The 10119-nt window shown below is 41.8% G+C and overlaps 1 protein-coding gene across 4 annotated transcripts in view; it reads right to left on the bottom strand.

Annotated features, from left to right (window-relative positions):
- Positions 1-10119, bottom strand: part of DIP2C (DIP2 disco-interacting protein 2 homolog C (Drosophila)) — a 199381-nt gene that overhangs the window by 121042 nt on the left and 68220 nt on the right. For all 4 annotated transcript variants that reach the window (XM_010836412.1, XM_010836413.1, XM_010836416.1 and 1 more), the window contains one exon: positions 4277-4387. In XM_010836412.1, the coding sequence (XP_010834714.1) occupies positions 4277-4387 (111 nt within the window). The remainder of the gene's footprint in view (positions 1-4276; positions 4388-10119) is intronic.

Below are 10119 nucleotides of genomic sequence, written 5' to 3'. Positions count from 1 at the left end.
GGACGACGAGGATGAGATGGTTGGATGGCATCACTGACTCAATGGACATGAGTCTGAGCAAGCTCTGGGAGTTGGTGATGGACAGGCAGGCCTGGTGTGCTGCAGTCCACAGGGTCTCAAAGAGTCAGACACGACTGAGGGACTGAACTGAAGCCTTTTCTTGTGTAAGGATTGTGTATGAGGATTTCTGTGCTTCCACCACATGCCCAAGTGGAAACCAAATCTATATCCTCTATTCCATTTTTTTCACGTTATTTTCTCATTTCTTCTTTCTGTAAACTCATTCAATTTCTCTCTTCTGGCTTCTTAAGTTAAATCCTTATTTAATTTCCAGGATCTCTTCCTACCTAATATAAGTATTTTTTGGTAACTATTGTATCAATGTCAAAGTACTGTTTTGGTATATTCCATAAATTGATTAATCACTTTTTTGTTTTTTACCTGAAATACAAATCCTCTTAACACATCCCTGCTTCAACCAGGAACCTACCCCAACCCAACTACCTATACATATTTCTGAAATCCAACTCTGTGTCTTTTTTCTGTTAAATGACTAGGCATAACTATCAAGCTTTATTAGTTTTAGACAAGCAGACCTTTAAAAACTGTCTTCAGCTGCATCTTCTGCCTTCTCCTCCATATTTACACAACCTTCGGCACAACCTAGCACAGCACTATGAAAGACAACTTTCTGCTGTGGTGGTGATTTTCCATATCTGCACTGCCCAGTACAGTAGTCACTTGTCTTAAAATGTGGCTAGTAAAAAAAGCACAGAAACAGAATTTCAAATCTTATTTCATTAATTTAAATATAAAATTTCTCCTGTGCATACTGACCACCATGCTGGATGATTCAGCTTTACAGAGACAGCTTGTCTTTTACTAGGAATGCTAAGTGGAGTATGCAGTCTAATTTAAGTCTTCTAAATAAGAAAATGTTATTTTTTGATTTATACCCCAAAATTGATGAAAACCTTTAAAGTTTTACTTATGGGATTAATGCTTTGATACTTATTGAATTAGAAAGGAAACTGAAAAACTTTTAAAAATACACGACTTCATAATCACAGATTCCACTGGCTGTAAGAATAACATCATCATGTCAGGCAGCCTCTGGAAAAACCCACTGTACATTCACAAAAGAATGAGACTAAAAGAGGCAAGTAATGTGTTAGCATTATCCTGGAAATGGCTTGTCCTCACAGACCTTCATGAAAGGGTCTTGAAACGCCACCACAGCTCCCTGGCCTCTGAGCTCTTCCTCCTGGAGGAAGACAGCACTCCAAGACATTCGAGGTGGAACGAGAACAAGGTAGATGTTTTCTAGGTACCTGGTAAATGCCTATTTATTCATTCACTTTCCAAATCAAATTTTAGTTCCCAAAGGAAATTATTTAAAAAGAGAGGTACACTTTACTCTATAAAGAATTCCAGTAGGAGTCATTACCATGTAAGGCAATGGGTTTAAAAATAAAAACATATAGCCAAGAGATGTTAAGTCTGTGGCTATATGGTTGACCAGACTGACTGTTAATTAAGTCAACTGTCTAAAGGATAACAGAATTACCTATTGGCTGATAAATTTGGTCACTGAAACAACTAAAGTAACTCTACTGAGAGTGGTCAAAGAATTTTAGAAAGTAAAATATTCTGAGAGTCACAAAACCTTTTCTTTTTTTTTTTTTTAATTAATTTTATTTTATTTTTAAACTTTACATAATTGTATTAGTTTTGCCAAATATCAAAATGAATCCACCACAGGTATACATGTGTTCCCCATCCTGAACCCTCCTCCCTCCTCCCTTTTCTCTTAAATGTCCTTTATCTTCTGTGCTGGTACAGGAGAAAATAAAATCCTGAAACATGTATACTCAAAACAGATTAAAACAAGCTTCTAAGATTTTATACCACTTAAAAAAAAACACAATATATGAGCATAAACTCTAAAAGAAAGTAACTTAGCATTGAAATGCCTAAATTAAGAAAACTAATTAGAGTATTTTAAAACCAGGAAACAGCAGATAATGACATATAGCGAAGGAGACTATCAAATGAGCCCAGGGATGCCCCAAAGGCCCTCCTTAGCTTTCCTCTAGGGTGGATGTCATCCCATATGATGGTGGAACTGAGTCAGTTAAAGAAAATGAGAACCCAGCTGAGCTTTCAAAAGCACATAGAAAGATCCTCTGGATATGTCTGCTCCTTAAAACTAAGCAGTCATTATTTATTCAAAATTCAGAGTATAAATTAAAAAAAAAATTTAAACTATATATGGAATAATATTTTTCACATCTTACATGATAATTGAAGGCGTACCTGAACTATTTTTCATGTATTCTCTACATAGTAAGTAAATAGCTGGGGCAAATTCCACCACCTTTAACCTACAAATGGGAAACTGAATTCTGGAATGGCAGACCCGGAGAGGATCATCTATACAGCTGTACAACCTAGACATCTCAGGGTCACCAAAACCCCCTCTCTCACACAACCCTGCCTTAACTCACCACATCTCACGTCTCACTGGCACTGATTCATATCCTGTACAAATACCTCAGGTATCCAGGGGCTTCCAGATCCTCCCTTCTAACTCGTACTCCACAGTGCTACCAAAGTCAGCTGCAAACCCCAACCTGCTCCAATTGTGACTCTGCTTAAAATCTTTGAATGGAACCCTATCATCTTCAGGATAAAGTCCAAGTGCCAAAAGATACGGATAAGAGTGAACACTTGTCTACTGTCTGTCTATGCACATGCCTACACATATGTCTGTGTATGTGTACATGTGGGTCTCTACCTGCATGTCTCCCGTATGTGTGACTATGTACATGTATCTATGTGTGTGTGCATGATATATAAAATGCACAACAGAATCATGACAAGGGAGTAAACCTTAGCATTCCACAGCAAGTTGACAGCACATATATATGTGCTACCCTTCTAATTAATCTGAAAGGGGCCTCTGAGATGCCTGAATAACGTAAGACAAGCTCTTGGTATGTGCCAGGATAAAACTACCTGAGAAAACACAGAACGTAAACTTGGTTACAAACCCCTGCCTTCATCCCACCCCCACGCATTGTCCCAGGCATCAGGCCTGAGACAGCCAAGAAGGCAGAAGGCGCAGCAGTGAAGCTGCACTGGCCTTCTTCCTAGTTTCTCCAGTCCATTCTTCTTGCTTCTGCACATAAAGATTCCTGATGCCATAAAGTCTGTCTTATGCCATCTTCCCATCTAGAAAGGAGAGCTGGGCCAGGAAGTCAAGCACACAGCTCCTGAACTTGGTGGGAAGGGTGGCGGCTTATCCTTCAAGTCCCCAGTAAGGGAAAGACTCACAACACTGAGAGGCTCACAGGGTTGATCCACCTGCCTCCATGTGAAGTGGCTGAGCTACTTCACTTTTCGCAGCCTCAGCGTCCTCTTCTGCAGCACGAAACAGCCGTATGTATGCCACCTTTCTGTTATAAAAACCAACTGAGGTAACACCATTGCAAGTACTTGAAAATATAAAGTGATATATAAATGTTATAGTTTGGACTGTCATCATCAGCAATCCACATGTATCCTGAACTGGTGTTCCAGCAACAACACTTACTGATAATTTTCTTTAAAAAAAATTATAGTTAGGGAATCAATAGAAAACAACTGGAATCCAGATGGTGGCGGAAAAAATTAAACATTAATCACAATACAACTTTCCTGATGCTAAATTAATGGAAGAAATTTAAGCCTGTTGAACCCAGATGACTGCTATAAAGCAGAATTATGAAGACAGCATTCTTATACGCAGTGTCGTAAAACACAAAGGAAATAAACAACATACAAATTATTAAGAATTTTATTTCTTTTTTGAAAACTCTACTTGAGAAACAAATCACTGAGGTTAAAAGAGAAGGAAAAAATACTAGCAACTAAGATCGGAACAGTAAAACCAAGATTTTTGAAACCAGTGTTAAACTTTGTAACACCTAAAAAATGAGCAAAATTTGGCTTACAAAAGGTTACTACATTTTAAATTATTTTAACATTCTAAATAATGGACACTATCTTAAAAATATAAAAAGAGTTACTTTTTACTGAATTTTATTGTGTGCCCTGGAGGGTGTATCTATGTCTGAGGTAAGAGGTCATCTGCACATCACAACCAACCACAAACACACCCGAATACACTGCTGTGCATTCACACAGCTTCTGCAGACATGTGTCCACTCATGCATTTCACCACCACCCACATTACATCTGGCAATATGTAGTAATTGTAATACATTGAGCTTACCTGACCGATAGCGCTCATCTCGTGACCCTGAGGACCTTCGGCGGTGATAGCGAGAGGCAGAGGAAGGAGTAACTGGAGCCCGGCGCTCTGGAGGCAAAGCTTGATCCACCCCTGGGTTAAGGAAAACAGCAAAGTAAGGTGAGGTTGACTGGCAGTTGGAGTTAACTAACTTTGCCAAGCAAATCATCTGGCAGAATAAAGCCCTGACTCTCTGTTTTCCCACAGCCAAGCTAAGGCACATAGGGGAGTGGGCATGAAAGGCTGGGACAGCCCAGATGAGGAACAGGAAAGGAAGCACCAGTCCAGGCTCCTTCCTGTCACAAATGCCTGTTAGGTGCACATGAAGTGATACAGAATAAGCCACAGCAACAATTTTTAAAATTATAATTATCATTAAATTAAAAGTAACTGTAAATAAGTCCTGTAGAGTCTTTTTATAATCCAGGTTGCCAGGACTGAACATAATAAACTTTCATCTTTCTTCATTCAAAATTTCAAACTCTTGCAACCTTACTCCACCTGATGCTAAACAACTGAACAAACCATATTTCAATATAGCTTTGAAGAATTACCAAAACTGTTAAAATCATCAGATAAAAATGATTCAGTATCTGGCCAAAAGCTGACCTAACTCTGGCCAACGTGACAGCTATTCAGAAACAGAGTAGCCAGAGGCACAATCCAGAGAAAATTATTAGGTACTACAGGAGAGATTTAATTACCACAGTTCAGAATAAGGAAATGCTAGGCATTAAAGATTAACTGCTGCTTCTTCAGAAAAGGGCCAGTAATACTTGACAGAAACTGAATCAGAAAAAGCAATCTTAACCCAAAACTGTCTAGTCCCTGGTTTACCATGATGGCTCCACAAGAGCCAGCTACTCATCCTTGAAGTTTAATATTCCTCTTACACTGGGGATTTCTGCACCTCATTTCTTCACAGAATGTCTGTGGACTCCACATATTACATTTGCTATGTTAGAACTGCACAAAAGTGTACCGTACACTGCAGCTCTGTGCTAGGTTCCACGAGTCCTTCATCTAGCAAGTGTGTTAACGTCACTGTCACTAATTAGCAGTTCTTGTCACTGAACCATTCAGAGCTCCAAGTTTTTCTCAAGTTATTGCTACAGAGGATCTTTGAAAAAATTACTTTGTGAAAGAATTACTTTATATTTTTTATCAAACAGATGCACATAATTTATGAAATCAAAGAGTACTATTAAGTCTCATAGGAAAATAGTAATTACCTGGTGCTTACATTATTAAACCTTAGAATTCTAAGCAACATTATTCATATATTAAAAAATTTTTTAATTTATTTGTATAAATGTATTTATTTGAAAATTATGTATAATCATTGTCTTTCATGCCAATTACTGTCGAGAAGCTAAATTATTTCATCTTTAACTGGAGGATAATTGCTTTACAATGTTGTGTTGGTTTCTGTCATACATTAACATGAATCAGCCATAGGTAAACATATGTCCCATCCCTCTTGAACCTCCCTCCCATCTCTCACCCCATCCCACCAGCCCTCTAGACTGGCAGAGAGCACCGGGTTGAGCTCCCTGCATCAGCCAGCAAACTCTCACTGGCTGTCTATTTCAATACGGTAGTGTGTATATGTATGTCAGTGCTACTCTCTCGATCTGTCCCACCTCCTCCTTCCCACTCTGTATCAAGTCCATTCTCTGTGTCTGTGTCTCTATTACTGCCCTGCAAGTAGGGTTAGGGTTAGGGTTAGGGATAATCATTGCCTTTCATGTTAATCACTGTCAAGAAGTTAAATTATTAAATGCAAATCTGATGCTATATCTTTATGTAAATCTGTTTTTTTCTTCTCTCCTCTGTCACCATTTACACCTTTTTTTACATTAGGAGCTGCCAACAAGCATTACGTTCTGCAGCAGGGGCATAACCAGATCTATTTCCAGCAGGTCTTTTACCCAGGCTATTCCATTTGCCCAAAGAAGAAAGGTGCAGTCTCTTGCCTGTGACTAAGCACAGTGTTCATCACCAGGGTGGAGCTGTTCTCCTTCTTCAGCACTGTGCTCTGATTTAGGGCCTCTGGTGCAGTATTGCCTGGTGTCCCTGACTCTGGAGGCTCTTAGTTCCCTTTCTCCAGACAGCAAACTTCTCTGCACGAACGCAGAAGGAGTGATCACCTGTTGCCTAGAAGCCATGCCTACCCACACTGCCCAGCATCATGGTTTCATCAGTCCATTCACCTGCTGCCTTCCTTCCCGTGGCCAAGTAAGATGCCTCTAATCATCAACCTTATAGAGCCTAAAAACACGTCATTATTTCTCCACTCTCCTGTCCTAGAGATTCATACTTTATTCATTTACTGACATCAAAGGGCAGTTCTGGGAAGAGGCAGAGCTAACACACACTGTCAAGCTGCCAAGATTAAACAGTGCCACACACACACACACACACACACACACACATACACATTTAGCTTTCAATCTCAGTACTGTTACCCATCAACTCCTTTCAAATATGCTTCCTGGAATTAGTTTCAACCTTGACCCTTCCAGGTCCATAGGTGGCCATATCCCTCCTCTGGGAAGTGCAGTCACAGCACTTGCAGACCAGCTATCAGTTCAGTCACTTAGTCACGTTCGACTCTTGGCGACCCCATGGACTGCAGCATACCAGGCTTCCTTGTCCGTTACCAACTCCCAGAGCTTGCTCAAACTCATATCCATTGAGTCCATGATGCCATCCAACCATCTCATCCTCTGTCGTCCCCTTCATCTCCTGCCTTCAATCTTTCACAGCATCAGGATCTTTTCCAATGAGTCAGTTCTTCACATTAGGTGTCCTAAGGATTGGAACTTCAGCTTCAGCATCAGTCCTTCCAATGAATATTCAGGACTGATTCCCTTTAGGATTGACTGGTGGATCTCCTTGCAGTTCAAGGGACTCTCAAGGGTTTTCTCCAACACCACAGTTCAAAAGCATCAATTCTTTGGTGATCAGCTTTCTTTATGGTCCAACTCTCACATCCATACACGAACTTCTGGAAAAACCATAGCTTTGATTACATGGACCTTTGTTGGTAAAGTAATGCCTCTGCTTTTTAATATGCTGTCTAGGTTGGTCATAGCTTTTCTTCCAAGGAGCAAGCGTCTTTTAATTTCATGGCCACAAACACCATCTGCAGTGATTTTGGAGCCCAAGAAAATAAAGTCTCTCACTGTTTCCAGTGCTTCCCAATCTATTTGCCATGAAATGATGGACCAGATGCCATGATCTTCGTTTTCTGAATGATGAGCTTTAAGCCAACTTTTTCATTGTCCTCTTTCACTTTCATCAAGAGGCTCTTTAGTTCCTCTTCACTTTCTGCCATAAGGGTGCTGTCATCTGCATATCTGAGGTTATTGATATTTCTCCCAGCAATCTTGATTCCAGCTTGTGCTTTATCCAGCCAGACATTTCACATGGTGTACTCTGCATATAAGTTAAATAATCAGGGTGACAATACACAGCCCTGACATACTCCTTTCCCAGTTTGGAACCAGTCTGTTGTTCCATGTCCAGTTCTAACTGTTGCTTCTTGACCTACATACAGATTTCTCAGAAGGCAGGTAAGGTGGTCTGGTATTCCCATCTGTTGAAGAATTTTCCACAGTTTGTTGTGATCCACACAGTCAAAAGCTTTATCGTAGTCAATGAAGCAGAAGTAGATGTTTTTCTGAAATTCTCTTGCTTTTTCTATGATCCAATGGATGTTGGCAATTTGATTCCTAGTTCTTCTGCCTTTTCTAAATCAGCCCAGCTATACGACATGTAACTTAGTGCTCACCTGCTATGGACCCTACACTTCTGTGTTCAGAAAGCTAAGTTTGCATACAGCAGTATGCAAACTCTCAAAGGCAGAAAAATAAGAGTTTACAACCCAAGGCTTTAAAAGTTTTAAAAAGAAAATGAATAAATTAGACAAAATGAGGATAGCTTCAATAAGTCACCAGCCTCAGGACATTAACAGAGATTAAAATATAAGTGTGCATATTTCAAATACTGGATTTTACCTGACCTCACTGTGAATGAAATTTGAGGTAGCTTAAACATACTTCAGTCAAATAAGCAGTTCCAAATTAGAATGACCTGGTACACAGGAGGACCTGGGGCAATAACCAAGGGGCCCTGCCTGTGACCCATTGTAAGAGGAGCTGACTACATGCTGCTGGAGGGATGGGCTGCCTCCCAGCAAGAGTAACCACAAATAATCAGTAAAATACATAGTTACAGCCCAGTATTCACCACTGCTGGGGTCCCACACTCAGGCATCCCTGCAACCTAGCTCTCGGGACAGCCCAAGATGGCCAGTGTGTCTTCAATAGAAGGGAGGATGTCCCAAGGAAGGTGGGGTAACTGTCCAGAAACACGCAACGCAAGGTGGATTAAAAAAAAAAAAATTCTTCTCAGGTAAAAACATGACAGAGATCAAGACTGGATCTCTTCCCCCACAAACACTGATCAAGCACCACTTGCTTCAGATCCCACGTGACATGAGGGCAATGCACCTGGACGACGCCATGCTCTGAAGATGGTGCCCCAACCTGCTGGCGGCACAGTTTGTGACCCGGGGCCTCAGTTTCCCATCTTTAGGCAGCACTGACAGGCTGTACAGCACTGGTGTAAGCGCTGTGTATTTACTAAATTACTAACATAGTTGTACGAGACAGGCTTCTGCCATTTCACTGGGAACAATCGAAGGCCCAGAACTGTGTCTGTGCCACCCTGGTAGTATCCATCCATGTGTGATGGGCACCCCTTCCTGGTGCACTCAGAGCCAGGCAGAGGCCAGGCCCCTGAAGGAGAGGCTCCCTGCTGTTCAGTGCTGCACTCCAGATGCAGTGGTCACTTGTCACACAGACCAAGTCCAGTTGGTACTCTGAATCTGGGAAGAGGTATTTTTGTGATCTCACCACAAAACTACTGTTCAACCAACAGTCTTATAAAGAGAGATGGGAACTGCCACAATTCCAGACTGTTACCCAGTAACAAACTCAGAGCAGCTAAAAGCTGCTGAGGTTGTGTGATGAAGGTGTGTGCATGGATCCTCACTTTGGACATGTTAAAGCACTCTTAACAGGCACGTTAAGAGTCCAGAAAAGGCAACAACTGTCTGGCTGTCTGCCTGCAGCTGAGTGCTGCCCATGGCTCACAAAAGGAACTCAGGAAGCACTGCTGAACCAGTAAGTAAAACATTTAAGGCTCGTGCAGAGGGCTGCAACACGTCAACTCACATACAAATCAGTGAGTTTTTGTTCCATCTAGAATCGCAATGGGACTCTAAATAAAACTCTTCATCAGTGGGGGGAGAGAAGAGATGCATGAGACGAAAAGAGGAAACAAAACGACAGCACAGGAGAGAGGAAAACCCAGCTGTCCACGCCTTGGAGTGTGCACCCTCCTGGGACTTCCATTTATGCCTGTGGCACATCCCCAGCCCATTCTCAGACACCCCCATCCTTCACGGCTCCTTTCTTCCCCACCCTGCACTTTATTTTCAAGGTTAAAAGTTCACTGCTCTGACCCGTCACAGTCAGATGCCACGTGCTGCTCCAGGCACCCTCTCTACCCCCAGGGCCACCACAGCCATGAATGTCAGTCTCTCTTCAATCCAACCAGACTGTGCCTGGTTCATTCCTCTGCACCCTGTGGACCCCAGAGCCGAGGCCCAGGCTCCTTCCCTGACCGCCAGCCTCTCTCCACCTCACGCTCCTCATGAGCCACCTCCCACTCCTGCCTCCAGGTTCCTGGCACAGAGAAACAGTTGCTGTTCCCAAGTTCTTGACCTGCTTATCACCACTCACTCCTCCAGATGC

This window comes from Bison bison, unplaced genomic scaffold, assembly GCF_000754665.1.
Source record: "Bison bison bison isolate TAMUID 2011002044 unplaced genomic scaffold, Bison_UMD1.0 scf7180017864063, whole genome shotgun sequence".
NCBI classification, from domain to species: Eukaryota; Metazoa; Chordata; class Mammalia; order Artiodactyla; family Bovidae; genus Bison; species Bison bison.
The sequence above is the reverse complement of the archived record's forward strand: the minus strand, read 5'-3'. Positions and strand labels throughout refer to the sequence as shown.